The sequence below is a fragment of the Schistocerca nitens genome, chromosome 9 (genome assembly GCF_023898315.1).
Source record: "Schistocerca nitens isolate TAMUIC-IGC-003100 chromosome 9, iqSchNite1.1, whole genome shotgun sequence".
Lineage (NCBI taxonomy): Eukaryota > Metazoa > Arthropoda > Insecta > Orthoptera > Acrididae > Schistocerca > Schistocerca nitens.
Genome location: NC_064622.1, coordinates 90,419,775 through 90,435,909, shown reverse-complemented (window position 1 = coordinate 90,435,909; position 16,135 = coordinate 90,419,775). Strand labels below are relative to the sequence as shown.

Genomic DNA, 16,135 nt, shown 5'->3' with positions numbered 1-16,135 from the left:
AGACTTAAAGACCATTGCTCACCACAGGATTGATATGTTCAAGAATGTTCAAATGCGTGTGAAATCTTATGGGACTTAACTGTAAGGTCATCAGTCCCTAAGCTTACACACTACTTAACCTAAATTATTCTAAGGACAAACACACACACCCATGCCCGAGGGAGGACTCGAACCTCCGCCGGGACCAGCCGCACAGTCCATGACTGCAGCGCCTGAGACCGCTCGGCTAATCCCGCGCGGCTCAAGATTGATATCCACATAGTGGAATTACGGGCACGTGACACGTCAAGATAAGTATATAAGGGAGAAGGAGAAGCAAGAGATTTCATTCTAGCAACGACACAGGCTGTAAATAGGGATAAAAATTGACCTAAGTGGCGCTGACAAATGACTTTCGAATGCATGCTGTTGTTTTGCTTTTTGCTTATACATTACATGCTGTCACTCTTCCACTCAGTCCTCCTGTTAATTTCCTGTTTACCCACATTCGTTAAAGCAGGTTTACCTAATGTCTGTACATCTAAATGGCATTTCATATATTTCCCGTTAACTTTATCTCAAGACGTGTATGACGCGAGATACATCTGTAATATTTTTCGCATTTATTGTTACTACTTCGTCTACAGATTTCATCTTTTATTTTCATTGTCACGTCTGATCTACTTTTGTATGTTTTATACCTGCCACTACGATTGTTTAAAACTGTAAGCGGTTGCAAATAAAGGTTATTATAGACAGCACAGTCTCATGTGATTTTTGAAATCCATGCAAAACTGCTACTGTATCGCATTCCAGAGGTGGGCCAACACGGACTAACTATAAAAGAATGTAAAAACGTGAAGCCGACATCAGGGAATATCAGTTTGGGTTGCAAATGTAGGAACAAGCGAGGCAGCTCTGAACCTATGATTTATCTTAGACTGAAGAAAGCCAAACCTAGGTTAAGAGAGTTTGTAGACTTGAAGAAAGCTTTTGATAATGGTTACTGGAATACACACCGACATTCTGAAGACAACAGGGATAAAATACACGTAGCAAAAGGTTATGAGCAACTTGTACAGGAACCAGACTTCACTAGTAAGAGTCCAAGAACATGAAATAAAAGCAGTAGTTAGGACAGGAGTCAGACGATTTTGGAGCCAATCCCTGGTACTATCTAATCTGTACATTCACTAAGCAGTGAAGAAAAAAGAGGAGAAATTTGGAATGGAAATTAAAGATCAGGGAAAAGAAATAAAAATTCTGATGGTTTCCAAAAATACTGTAATACTCAAAAGAGGTAAGGGACTTGAAAGAGCAGTTAAATATTGCAAATCGTTATGTTGGAAAGGGGTTACTGGATGAACGGCAAAGAAACTAAAACAAAGGTAGAGGATTATGGTAAAATTAAATGAGGTGACTTTGAGTAAATTAAATGAGGAAATGAGATAGCACAGTGTCAATGAGTTTTGTTTTTTACTAGCAGAAATGCTGATGATGGCTAAAATGCAAAAGATGTGCAGACTAGCAACAACAAGAAAAACATTTCTGAGAAAGAGGAATTTGAAAAATGTGGAGGTGGGAGTGGAAGTAGGTCACGTGCAGATCGTCTTCGAAATGAAATACTGACACTGATACGATAAGAACAAAGGCACAACATCTTTACAGAGCTGTCAGAAGAGTCAAACAGGAAGATCTCAACTTACAGATGATAACCACGGTTCAGTCGTTACCATATTGACGCTCTGAACTGACGACACAATAACCATGGTGTGAGTATGTTCGATACTCATCTAAGGATTAATACAGTTTAGAAGAGGAAAAAATCTAGGAACTGATAGCCATGGAACTATTTGAGTCTTTGTGTAGGAATGGATGAACATACATACTTGTGGTGGTGGATTTTTTTTAGTCATGTGAGGTTTTATTCCACGTGTAGAGCATCTGAAAAGGCTCTAGCAGATAAACTGGAAAAAGGTTATTTTCTTCACATAGAAAAACATCTGTCACCACTTTCAGACAATGGTCTGCTGCCAGTAGCTAAGAAGTTAGCGGAAATGTTATCGAAAAACAGCAATAGATACATTCCGTAAGGTAACCGCGATTAGCATTTCATGAAAGAAGTGAATATGTTGTGTCGAAGTTTCCTTCATAGAAACAATATCATTATTTTGACAAACACAGAGATTGATAATAACCTGTGACTCGAGGTGACAGAGTTTTCTCGCTGCAAATTGATGTTTGGCTAAAAGCCAACTAATATCATTGCCGAAGGTATAAGTTTTCGGTGTGGGGCAGGTGTCGGCAAGAGAGGAAATTGCGAAAATGATCAGAGTAGCATAAGAAGGTCAAGAGAGCAAAATGCGGAATGTCAAGAGGGCAAATTGTAGCCTCTTTAGGCATGGGCACTTGGTGGCTGTGAAAAGCAAGGACAGATAGAGCAAAATACGTAAATAAAAATTTTTGTACTTGTTTACAAAGAGCCACTTTTGCTGCAAACGTCTCCTTATCCGAATACATAGTGATTAGTGCACCCGAAATGAAAGAAGCCATTTTGCCTAAGGACTGCAGCAGAATTTGAGAGGCACATTAATTAGTGGCGTAGAGTCCCCAGTTACTTTTGGAACGTTTGCAGTTGGGTGGCTGTGCCCACTCAAGGTGGGTAGCAACTTTCTCCTTCCCTGGTTCTGCTCCCTTGGTTTGGTTCTCTTCCCTTCCTGGTACTCTCGTTAAGTCTATTTCGCGTTTTATTCATAATGTTTTAGTTAATAAGATAGATCTTTTATAAACGCGACCTTCACCCAGGGCTGTCCGAAAGTGACTCGTAATTACAAGCGTGCAAACATCAGAGCTGGTACCCCTCCCCACAACACATAAGTTTCTGCTACTTGAGCCACTTTAGATGTACTGAATTCTGTAAATGAATGAATGCTTACTAAATCTCTTTATTAGGTTATTACCATAAATAGTTCTTAATCCGGAGCGACTATTTTACTTATGTGAAGATTTTGGGGAACAGTAAAGTTACTCTCTGATTACCCGCGCAAATGACACACCCACTTACTTGCGGCAGCGTTAATTGTAGAGCCATCCCGCGCGTAGCGAACCATCGCCTCCTATATGTAACTTCCACGCATGCGTCTACCTGATGTCATTTCATATGCTCTCTCAACGTGAATTCTGTAATTTAAGACAACATTGAGCTACGAAATAAATAGTTTGATCACATCACCTTGTGGGTAGCGTGATCTCTTCTCTTTAAATTTAGGTGCATTCTTTATAGTTATTATTATTATTATTTTTATTAGTACCAGAAAAAATATTGTGACTTTAAAAGAGGAGGTAAAGTGGGAGACATTTATGCAGTAATACATAATTAAGTTTATTTTTTTTTAATGGCTCTGAGCACTATGGAAAATAACTTCTGAGGTCATCAGTGCCCTAGAACTTAGAACTACTTAAACCTAACTAACCTAAGAACATCACACACACCCATTCCCGAGGCAGGATTCGAACCTGCGACCGGAGTGGCCGCGCGGTTCCAGACTGTAGCGCCTAGAACCGCTCGGCCACCACGGCCGGCAATTGAGTTGTATGTCTAACAATTATCTTGTGAATTCCAATAAATACAATATTGTTCAAGTTTTGTAAACTATTATAATTTTGAATATGCATGATAATTAATACTTGTTTACAGAGTCCTGATGACACTACTGTTTACAAATGCGCTGCTTGGCTTCCGACGCCCACTCTGCAAATATTTATGTACTGCTGGGGAGGCCACAGCATCATGGAGAAGGTAAGGGTTGCCTCAGTCACGTACACAGATTTATTCATGAATTCTTGTGGATAAAAAAAATGATGTGCGTCTGATAGTTGAGTTGCTTTGCTGTTGCCAGGAGCAAAGCTAATCTACCTTAGACATTTTATTAACAACACAAGTGAGGCATTTTATTTTCGAGCAAGATATAGTTCAACTAGCCCTGCTAAGCACACAAGACAGAAAAATAATTTCACTGTACTAATAACTACTAAAATAACAACTGTATTTTCGCTTAACCAATGTGAGAAGCAAAAGAAACACGGCAACAGCCAGCCCTAGTGTCTTACATAGTGATAGGTACTGCATAAATAGGTTCGAATAACTACCTCGTTGAAAATTTATAGCGTTCAATACGTTGTTACAATCGTTTCTCACATAATGCTTTGTTACTGTAGTCAGGCTTTTGTTTGGATAGGAAGCCCCATTAACAGTGAGATGACCTTGAGGTGTCCTCTTCTGGGAAATTTGTGTCGCAAAATACTTCGAAAATTTTCTGTGTTCGGTAGCCCAGGTTCCCTTATTTCAAATGAAGACAACAGCGTGTGGCAGACATTCCCAGAAGGTATGAAGAGTTGATTGTGGTGATGGGACGTTCCCTACAGAGAGAAAATGCACACTTCTCTAAAAGCAACGTCTGCTCCAGTTCATCCATCATCGGGAAAAATGCGTCGCATTGGAGAGTGGATATGTGGAGCAGGACTAACAACTTGTCCACGTTTTATAGTGGCAACAAAACGAACGTGCTATTTCGTGGCTAACTTCGGTTCAGTTAAATGAACGTTTTCGTTCTTCTAGCCTCTGTAATGAGAAATTGAAATTGAAATATTAATGTTGCATTGTTCGGAAGTCTAAATGTTCGGAAGTTGGGACACATCACAGTGACCATCGCAGGTACAGGATATGGAAAGCGTAATAAGATAATTTTAATTCTTAGTAATGTACCCTGCGGATGGTATGTTTAAGTTGATTTTGTTACCTGCTTCAGTAGTAGTCAGATTCAGAATTTGTGTTAGTGAGCAGATAAGTTGGGTGACGTCGGACCGTCACTGCATGACGTATAACGCAACAAAGTGATATCCATTACATTACAACTACGAATCAGATTTCGTTAAAGAAATTTAGATTGCAGAGGTTCGATTTTTCTTTATACTGTACAAACCCGCACATAATGACGCACGGATAGAGCTCAGATCGACACGTTACCAAACCTATCGCTTTCCAAAGTAATTAGCACTGAAACATAACAAAAATCACTGCGTTAGTATTTGGTAGTAATATCATTCTTGAAAAAAAGAAAACCATCGACTAAGTTACGTATGATTATTATTTCCAATATGCTACGAACAAATAATATGAAGTGCTTACACTAGGCTAGATTAACAAGGAAGACAAGTCACAAGATATGAGAGGCAAATTGTGCCTAAAATATTTTTAAAATGAACCATCGAAATTCAAGAGAGATCTCAGATAATGACACTATTACATTGAAGCGACAAAGAAACTCATATAGGCATACACATTCAAATACAGAGATAAGTAAACAGGCAGAATACGGCGCTGCGGTCGGCAACGCCTATATAAGGCAGTTGTTAGATCGGTTACTGCTGCTACAATGGCAAGGTTATCAAGATTTAAGTGAGTCTAAACGTGGTGTTGTAGTCGGCGCACGAGCGATGGGAGACAGCATCTCCGAGGTAGCGCTGTAGTGAGGGTTTTCCCGTACGGCCATTTCACTAGTGTACCGTGAATATCAGGAACCCGGAAAAACATCAAATCTCCGACATCGCTGAGACCGGAAAGAGATTCTGCAATAACAGGGCCAACGATGACTGAAGTGGATCGTTCAGCGTGATAGAAGTGCAACCCTTCCGCAAACTTCTGCAGGCTTCAATGCTGGGCCATCAACAAGTGTCAGCGTGTGAACCATTCAACGAAATATCATCGCTATGGGCTTTCGGAGCTGAAGGCCCTTTCGTGTACCCTTGACGACTGCACGACTCAAAACCTTACGCCTTGCCTGTGTCCGTCAACACCGAAATTGGACTGTTGATGACGGGAAACATGTTTTGCCTGGTCGGATGAGTCTCGTTTCAAATTGTATCGAGCGGATGGACGTGTACGTGTATGGGGACGAACTCACGAATCCATAGAGGCTGCTTGTCGGCAGAGGACTGTTCAAGCTGGGGGAGACTCTGTAATTCTGTGAACCTTGTGCAGCTGGAGTGGTATGGGACCCCTGATACGTATAGATACGACTCTGACAGGTGACACGTACGTAAGCACGATTTCTGATCACCTGCATCCAATCATGCCCGTTGTGCATTCCGACGGGCTCGGGTAATTCGAACAGGACAATTCGACATCCCCCACGTACAGAATTTTTACAGAGTGGCTCCAGGAACACTCTTCTGAGTTTAAACACTTCCTCTGGCCATCAAATTCCCCAGACATGAACATTATAAAGCATATCTTCGATGCATTTCAACGTGCAATTCAGAAGAGAAATGGTTCAAATGGCTCTGAGCACTATGGGACTCAACTGCTGAGGTCATTAGTCCCCTAGAACTTAGAACTAGTTAAACCTAACTAACCTAAGGACATCACAAACATCCATGCCCGAGGCAGGATTCGAACCTGCGACCGTAGCGGTCTTGCGGTTCCAGACTGCAGCGCCTTTAACCGCACGGCCACTTCGGCCGGCTTCAGAAGAGATCTCCACCCCTTCGCACTCTTACGGATTTATAGACAGGATTCGTGGTGTCAGTTTCCTCCAGCACTACTTCAGACATTAGTCGAGTCCATGCTCGTCGTGTTGAGGTACTTCTGCGTGCTCGCGGGGGCCCTGCACGATTTTAGACAGGTGTACCATTTTCTTTGGCGCTTCAGCATGTACGGCACACCGAATTTTTTGCTTTGTTTTAAACACAATAAACTAATTTATTACACCTCACAGATATACTTCGTCGTTAAAATAACAAATCGCAGGATGTATTACAACCTAGCGTTACTCTACCCAGTGACTGGTACCGGGCCCTTCACGGAAAGTTTCCATCTGGCCAGATAGGGATCTCGCCCTGTACGCCTCTCTTGCGAGAAAATCCCCAATGTCGAATATGCAGCCTCTCAGTGCCCTCTTTCGTGTCTAATACGAGCTCAGTATAGCATGTGAAAACAATTAAGCTCAAATAAATTAACTAACAAAAATTCTTTGCTGTATAGCACTACTAGTTCACAAAAAAATTCAATTTTTGTAATCGGATCATTACATTGACGGATCGGAATGAAACATAACGTCAAAATATTACACAATGAATTGAAAAAGTAAGCGTTCTTACAGGCCGTCAACGGAAGATCCATGTTTCGAAAATGAAGGAGAACACAAAGTATAAAATAAAAAGCTCCGTGTATTGTCTTATAAATAGTATCTGATGTGTTTATGAAACAACAGGAAGAGAGTCGTCCTAGAATTCCAAAAGTAGTAGGCCACACGGAAGCAGACAGAAAATAATGCAGAAAAAGTAAAATTTGTAAAGGACAGTCTTGAGAAAACTTGTATCATAAACTTCTGAGATTGAGATTTGAATATGTATATATATCAGCAGTTTAGGATACAAGATTTCTCTCTAGCTCTCTCTCTCTCTCTCTCTCTCTCTCTCTCTCTCTCTCTCTCTCTCTCTCTATATATATATATATATATATATATATATATATATATATATATATATATTCACTTCTCAGCAGTTTAGGATACAAGATATCTGAAGACTGTCCTTTCCAAATTTTACTTTTTCCCATTTGAAACTTTGCGTTATTTTCTGTCTGCTTCCGTGTGGCCTACAACTAATTTTTTCCGGAAGTAATCACAGTCGTGGTGAATTAATAAATTATTTCCTTAATTCGGATACTACAGTCCGAACTTGTGTATCACGGATGGTATCGCGTAACATCAATATCACTGGGCTAAGCTAATTGTCGTTGTGTTGACGTTGAGAGTACTGTGAACTCATTCACGATTCCGTTAATCGAGCTCCAGTGTCATACAGCGATATAATTTTTCTGGCGGTGGAGAGAGTTGTACGTGGGCACACTTTTCTGTTTCAGTTTTCCATTTCGAAAAAATAGCGTTCTCTTTTACGTGCTGCAATCTTTTTCTAAAAATTACAAAAACTACTCCAGAATATGGAGGTTTTTCCAAATGTTCCGTGGTACAGCAAGCTCGTGTACCTTGGGAAAAATCGACGTGGTTACATGCTATGGAACCAACTTCAAAATCTACATATTGAGCTAGAGATGTTTCAGCACAGTTTTACGTATAAAATGCAAGTACGACATTATCCCAAAAGCAACTGTCGCAATACAAACACTATGGAGTCGAAACTGGAGTTCGTCCCTCATTGTTTATCTTAAAATTTAACGGGGATCTGGTTCTTGTGCTTTGTAGTTGGAAATAATGAAAACGAAGCAATACATATATAACAGAAATAATTACAGTTTAGAATTCATGTTTGAACAATGTTTATTCACAATGTCAACGTAAGAGTAGCAAAATGAAGAAGTAAATACATGAAAAGTGGAAACACTATCGCAAATCGACTACTATTCTGTTGTTTTTTATAAACCTTTATGAAAGTAGATACTTCAATACTTAAGGTAACAGTATGATTGTTATTCTTAATTATATTAATACATTATTCCTATATGATTCTTTTTCACCGCAATCGTGATAGGCTACAATTCGACCTTTATCAAAGTCGGAAACGTGATAGTACGCATTTTTTCCTCCTTACACGAGGCATCACAACAACGTTTCACCAGGCAACGCCGGTCAACTGCTGTTTGTGTATGAGAAATCGGTTGGAAACTTTCCTCATGTCAGCACCTTGTGTGAATGCTCTGAAAAGCTAATCATTTGCATTTCACAGCATCTTCTTCCTGTAGGTTAAATTTCACGTCTGTAGCACGTCATCTTCGTGGTGTAGTAATTTTAATGGCCAGTAGTGTTGTTAACATTGTTATTCTGTATGTCATGCTTTCTGTTGGCTGTTTTTTTAACGGTTAAGTACTCTAAAAGTTTTGCTTTGCCACACTGTTGACTTGAAGAAGTTGTTTTTCTGGCTTGCTGCACAATAGTGATGTAATATTCTGGTGTACACAGCTTTTGTCGCCTTTTTAGTGCAGTTTCTGTATCACCAGAGTCACTGTCGTTCGTTAAGAACGAATGACCGGATAGAAGAAGTTTTAGGGAAATAATTTTAAGGGTGGCATGTTTGTATAGGGCAGTCTTCAACATCAAAATCACTTTTATGTTCCTTTTATGCCCTCCACAAGAAACGTGCGACAAAATTAGTAATTTCTGTCGAACACAGAGACACCAAAAACTTTCCTCTGGATAACATCTCTATGAAAACAGTATGTCTCTTTAACCAGTAACATACAAGAAAGTACACTCCTCGTAATTACCAATTAATTACTTACGTTTTAACTCCAATACGTAAACAAGCAACACATGTAACATTCTTGAGTGGATTTGGTTCCATATTGCAAATCATTGCCGCATCGATACAGCAACTGGCAGTTCACTCAGACCTCTCTCGCGAGCAGCACGTTATGAAATAGACTTGGTTCTATTTGCATGACATACTACACATATTCCATCACAGTTTGCAACAAACAGACAGAAATCTGAAAAATGGTAGTTCGTTCCAAAATGCGTGACTACGTACAAATATCCGATTGAAATTATAGTAAGTACTATATTTAATAGCCTACCTCTACATTGTTACCGTACTACACACTAATAATCAGTAAGTGAAATCTATAATCAAAAACCAGTTACAAAGATCAATACGTTTTAAAATAGAAACTATTCGAAACTAAAACAAATTTCCATTTTCAAGACAAGTAAGTCTGTTTACACTTCATTTACACGTATCGTACGTACCTCGCTAAAATGGTTCAAATGGCTCTGAGCAATATGGGACTTAACTTCTGAGATCATCAGTCCCCTAGAACTTAGAACTACTTAAACCTAACTAACCTAAGGACATCACACACATCCATGCTCGAGGCAGGATTCGAACCTGCGACCGTAGCGGTCGCGCGGTTCCAGACTGCAGCGCCTAGAACCGCTCGGCCACTCCGGCCGGCTCTCGCTAAAAGATCTCCTCTGTTTCAAGTTACAAGATGCCCCACGACCGGCGTAGTGTGACTTACCTTTTCACATGTTAAATATTTTGAAAAATATGTAGCATTTTACACAGCCTAATATTCTGTATCCGTAGAATTAATGATATATTCCAAATAGTTTTAGTATATTATACAGCAATTAAACGTGTATTACGCGAATTACACATAAATGCTGCTCAAAACAAAACCTCATGTCTCACAACAAGAAAAATAGAAAACGCCGGAAACTGCTTATGGAGGTCTCCAGGGCGCATTACTTCCTGTGAGTCAAAAATCGCATTCTAGGCTCAATTACCGATCAAACAACATCGTGTACGTCCAGATTCACTACTCAGACGCAGCAAGCTGTCATCCGAGAAGAGCACGCGACCGCGCTCCTCTTTAGTCCTGTCTCTATGCTTTCGGCACCATCACAGACGGTGCCGCTGACGTATTGGTGCCAACGGAAGAAAACGTACTGATGGCCAGGGAAAGAAACCACCCCCAGGCAGTCGCCGTGGCAATGTGGAGCGTGAGATTGCGTGGCTCACAGTCCTGTTAAATGTGGTTGCAGTTGCAACCGATGTTTGACTTGTGTCCCTCCTTGCTTGTTGCACATCGTAGCGGTCATCTGCTGTCCTGAGGGCAGCAATGCCTGTGTTTCGGAACAGTGCTCATGCAGGTGAAACAATGCTGTGAGCAACACCAAACTCCTGGGCTACATTCGTCACACTTCGTCTTTCTTCCAGCTTCCCTATGATTCTTCCCCGTGTGAAGACATCTAGATGTTGTCTCTGGACCATGTTTTAACCCTTTCGTGAGCCGTGGGAAACATGCTTCCCACTACAATGAACTCGCTCCTAGTCCCGTGGGGTTCACAGTTCCCACCTCTTTACGGTGTTACTACCTAGTGAACAGTATAGGGTACTACTTCCAATCAGAAGTTCCCGCCGTTTTTGCTGTACCTTCGCGCAGAGGCCTTGTATAACTTTTCAGTGCTTTTTGCGTGACATTTCGTGATATTTTCCTCAAAGCTGTAGTATAAGGTAAATACTTTTGATTTACCCAAATTTATGAAGGAAAACGTAAAATTGGAACGAGGAGAATTCCAGTTTGAAACAAAAGGAGCCATTTATGCAGTAAAATGGATGTATAACCGTCCAGTCACTTTCCTCTCCTCAATTCATGACCCATGAGAAACAACGACAGCGAAAAGGAAAAACAAGAATGGTACTAGTACAGAGATTTCTTGTCCTGAAGTTGTGGCAGAATACAACAAAGTAATGGGTGGTGTCGATAAGTTTGATCAATTACGAGAAAAGTATGCTATTATCAGATGTTCTGTAAAATTGTGGCACGGAATATTTTGTTTCCTGGTGGACGTTACTGCAGTAAACAGTTTTATCCTGTGGAAAATGAGTAAAAGAGAAAGTGGACAGCATGATCAGCTCACATACAGGATCCATCTAGCCAGACAATTGATCGCTGGCTTCTCATCCCAAAAAAGGCGTGGACAAAAACCTGTCTTTCTGGCAAAAAGGGGTAAAGTACCTGAAGATTTTCGTCATGTGGCTGTAGGGGAGCATCAACCCATTTTAGGAGAAACCTACTGGACGTGCCGTCATTGTAGTACCAAAACTGCGGAAAAGAGCACTCGCTTTGTTTGTACATATTGTCAAATACCACTTTGCATAGACCCATGTTTCAGAAAATTTCATGGCAAGTAATTGTGAACGATCATTGTAACAAGAGAAGCAAATTTATCAAATAAATATGACATAAATTGAAAAAGTTATTTTTGTCATTTAACTCCAAGGAAGGGCTGTGGGAAGAATACTTCCCACCTTTTTGAGTGACCTCACTTTCACAGTTGGAGCAAATTTGATATTCTGTATGATAAATATACCTATCTGTTAACTACTATCTGCTCTCCATTCATTAAAAAAAAGCTGCTCAATAATTTTGCCCACGAAAGGGTTAATGAAGAATACTGCCACAGTACACTTTTAACTGCTCACTGATTGACACACACTGTTGTTTCCCGTTCCTTCAAATGCTCCTTGTGGTGGGACCAGTTTATTTGGTGCCATAATCACGCTGAACTCACGCCATGTGACGTCCAACTTCCCGTGAACGATTGGGAGATCTCTGGCTACATGTTCCCGCACTTTTTCATTTCCACCGACTAGTTGCGATTTTTTATTACTTTATCTATCTTGTCCTCACGTTTTGCACAGCACTGTACACTGAGGCGACAAAAATCATGGGATGCCTCCCAGTGTCGTGTTGGATCTCCTTTTTCCTGGCGAAGTGCAGCAACTCGACGTAGTATGGACTCAACAAGTCGTTAAAAGTTCCCAGCAGATACACTGAGTCATACCTCCTCTATGGCGTCATTATTTGCGAAAGTGTTTCCGGTGTAGGATTGTGTGCACGAACTAACCTCTACATAATGTCCCATAAATGTTCATGGCATTCATGTCCAGCGATCTGGGTAGCCAAATCATTCGCTGGAACTGTCCAGAATGCTCTCCAAAACCAGTCGCGAAGAAATGTGGCCGGAGACATGGCGCGTTGTCATCCATAAAAATACCGTCACAGTTTGGGAACATTAAGTCTGTGAACAGCTGCATATGGTCCTGATGTAACCGAATATAACCATTTTCAGTCAATGATCGGTTGTTCACTTAGACCAGAGGGCCCAGTCCATCCCATGTAAACACAGCCCACACCATCATGGAACAACTCCAGCTTGCTCAGGGCATTGTTGACAATTTGGGTCCATAGCGTCGTTGACAATTTGGGTCCATAGCGTCGTGGGTTCTGCACCACACTCGAACCCTATCTTCAGCTCTTACCAATTGAAATCGGGACTCACCTGACCCAGCCACGGTTTTCCAGTCATGTAGGGTGCAACCGATATGGTCACGAGGCTAGGAGAGACGCTGCAGGCAATGTGGTGCTGTTAGCAAAGGCACTTGCGTCGGTCGTCTGCCGCCATAGACCGCTACGCTGAATTTCGCCGCAGTGACCTAGCGCGCACGTTCGTCGTAACGTCACACACCGAGTTCTGCAACTAATTCCACGCAGTGTTGCTTGTCTGTTAGCAATGACAACTCTACGCAAAAGTCGCTGCTCTCAGTCGTTAAGTCATAGCCGTCGGCCATTGCGTTGTCTGTGGAGAGAGGTATTGCCTGAAATTTGGTATTTTCGGCACAGTCTTGACACTGTGGATCTTGAAATATTGAAATATTTTAAAGATTTCAGAAATGAAATGTCTCATGCATCTAGTTCCAACTATCACCCTGCGTTCAAAGACTGTTAATTCACGTCGTGCTGCTATAACCACGTCGGAAACCGTTTCACACGAATCACCTGGGCACAAATAACAGTTGCGCCAATGCTCTGCCCCCTTTATACCTTGCGTACGCGATACTATCGCCATCTGTATATGTGCATGACTTCCGTCACCTCATCGTAAAATGACTGTCTCCTCTTCCTTAGGACTGATCGTCTGAAGGTGACTGGTCGCAAACAGTTACGGCATTTTGAAATGCTCATTTGACGGTGTGCGAATTAAGTACAGAAAATAAAATAACATCATTTTTTTGTTTGTTTTCATGTATGTGTTGCAATCCTGGTAAACACTTGATGCCGCGCAGACGTCGCTAGAAGTGCCACGCAGAACGCAGCAGCTCATTTCCAATTTTTCAATGAACAGCACAATTGTTTTGGATCCACTTGCGGCCTGCTACGATACTATGGTGCACAGCATTCAAAGTGTGCAAGGACTGCAGACACATGTCTGCAAACAAACAAAAAATTCATTATGCACCGTAAACTGGGGTGACTTCGTGCCACTTCTGAAGGTTTTCTTCAACGGTGTTTTTTAGAAAAACGTTTTTGGCAAATGCTAAAGACGTATGTAAGTTGAACACACGCCTCATCCTAAAAATTTAGTATCTGTTTTCTTTAGTACACCTTTCTACTAAAGATATTGTCAGAAACTGGCCACCAAGTCACCCCATATAGGAGGATGACTTTGTTCCACTGTCTTGTTCTTGGATTTTTAGATGCTAAACAGCAAGTGGACTAGTGCCAACCATCTACAAGGTAATTCTGTGACAATAAAAGATAAGAACTCCCAAATAATTTGACTTTGTTGGTTATTTAATATATTACTGCAATTTTATACCATGTTACAAACTTACTGGTCATATATAGGACCAGTAAGTTTGTAACATGGTGGCACCCCATCTTTGTATTCCCGATTTATATATATATATATATATATATATATATATATATATATATATATATATATACCATGTTACAAACTTACTGGTCATATATATGATTTTTTGATTAAGGTTTCGGTGAATACCAAATTTGTTAGCTGCTGCATTAACTGAGATTTTATTGTCACGAATTTCTTTAAGCGCATTCTCAAACGAATCACCAGTGTAGCTGTCGTCGGGAACCAATGAGCTACTTTTTCTTTTTGTCCATGGCCTCTTCTGCAACAGTATTGTCTACAGTAAATTAGGATTATGAAGACGGGTACAGCATATTATTGAAAAGTCACACAAATACTTAAGCGGACATTGTATGTCCTATGCCACCTATGTTAAATTATCGAGTTTTGTGACCCATTATCTTGGAAACTTTTTGAGACACGAACTTACAATTTTCCACAATTATTGAATGCACCTTTCTAGATGCACTGAACTAGAATTATTACTAAAATTGTATGATGGGAGATGTTATCTTTTTTTCTTTCGAACACTCAATTTTTTGACAGAATTTGGTAAATAAATGAACATTAAAACAAAAGAACTCAGGATAGTTTAATTATTCTAGTTCTATATGTGTTGAATCTCACACTTGGCATGCTGTGAAAATTTCATGTCTCTGCCATCAGTACTTTTTTAGAAAACTGGTCATTTATTGCAAAAATGTGGTTCAGAGATATTAAGGGTTAAAACTTTTTTTTTATTACATATTCTTATACAGACTTACATTTCTGCATGTTTTATGCACTATAATTGCCCTGGCCCATAGCCTGTGTCTTCTTCGGTGTCACAACAGCCCAGTGCTTGGCCTCCTCCTCTTGTTTCTTGCTTCTTTTGTCATTTGCTGAGCAGATGACTCTGCTTCACATACACGAAGCTCATCCAGTTTCCGCAGTCCTTTAGCTGTGTTCTGTCCAAATCTTACACCTAACTTCCCCAGAACCTTAAGTTTTTCATAGTTCCCACCATGAAAAGTTGTTACAGCATGAGACACTGCTAACTTTAGAGTCATAATGGCAACAAATACATTTTCAGGCACACGGCACCACACAACATTACTGAAGGACTCATTAACATTCTGGGTCTTCCCATGTGAACACTTATTTAGTAACTCAGGATTTTCCAAAGCTCTGTAAATAAGTTTGATTGCCTCCATTACTGCCAAAGGAAGAGAATGTTTATGTATAAATTCATGCAGGGTTCCAGGACATTCAGAAGTGACCACGCCCCCTGGTGCATCACCAGAAACAGTATCGTGGTTTCCTTCACTGCTAGCACACGTATTTTCAACTACTTCAGAAGAAAATGCAGGTGTCACATATCTGTTACTGGCAAGTTTGAGTTTCTTGAAGTTGCTTTTACGCTAAGTCATTTTATTTACATATTGTTGAGTGGTACTTAAGTAAATAAATTAGTGAAATCAAAGTGAACTAGAAATTAGGATATAAATGAAAAACTTGGTTTAGTTTAGGGAGTTACATACTCGCAAACAGCGGGCCGAACAGCAGAACACAAGAGACAATGACCCTGAAGTCAGCAAATTCCACATAAGCGGGCGCTGTCGATTCAGCCGTCAGGGCATCGCCCGAACGGCTCACGTGTTTCTCAGTTGTCGTATGTGAGCAAAGGCCCTCGCCTACATCCCAAGAGCCAATGACCGACGTAAAGAAGATTCTTCGAGAAGCTATTCAACGTGACAGAAGAGGCAATGACCGGCTCACGTGTTTCTCAGTCGTCACATGTGATCAAAAGCCCTCACCTACATTCCAAGAGCCAACGACCGACGTTAAGAAGATTCTTCGAGAAGCTTTTCAACGTGACAGACGAGGCAATGACCGTGATGTCGTTCACCTCCAGTAAACTGAAGTGAATAAAT

The 16,135-nt window shown here is 40.7% G+C and overlaps 1 protein-coding gene across 1 annotated transcript in view; it reads left to right on the top strand.

Moving 5' to 3' along the window:
* LOC126203946 (odorant receptor Or2-like) overlaps positions 1–16,135 on the top strand; it is a 70,358-nt gene that overhangs the window by 28,648 nt on the left and 25,575 nt on the right. Inside the window, exon 3 of the mRNA XM_049938340.1 lies at positions 3,677–3,778. Coding sequence (XP_049794297.1) covers positions 3,677–3,778 — 102 coding nt within the window. The remainder of the gene's footprint in view (positions 1–3,676; positions 3,779–16,135) is intronic.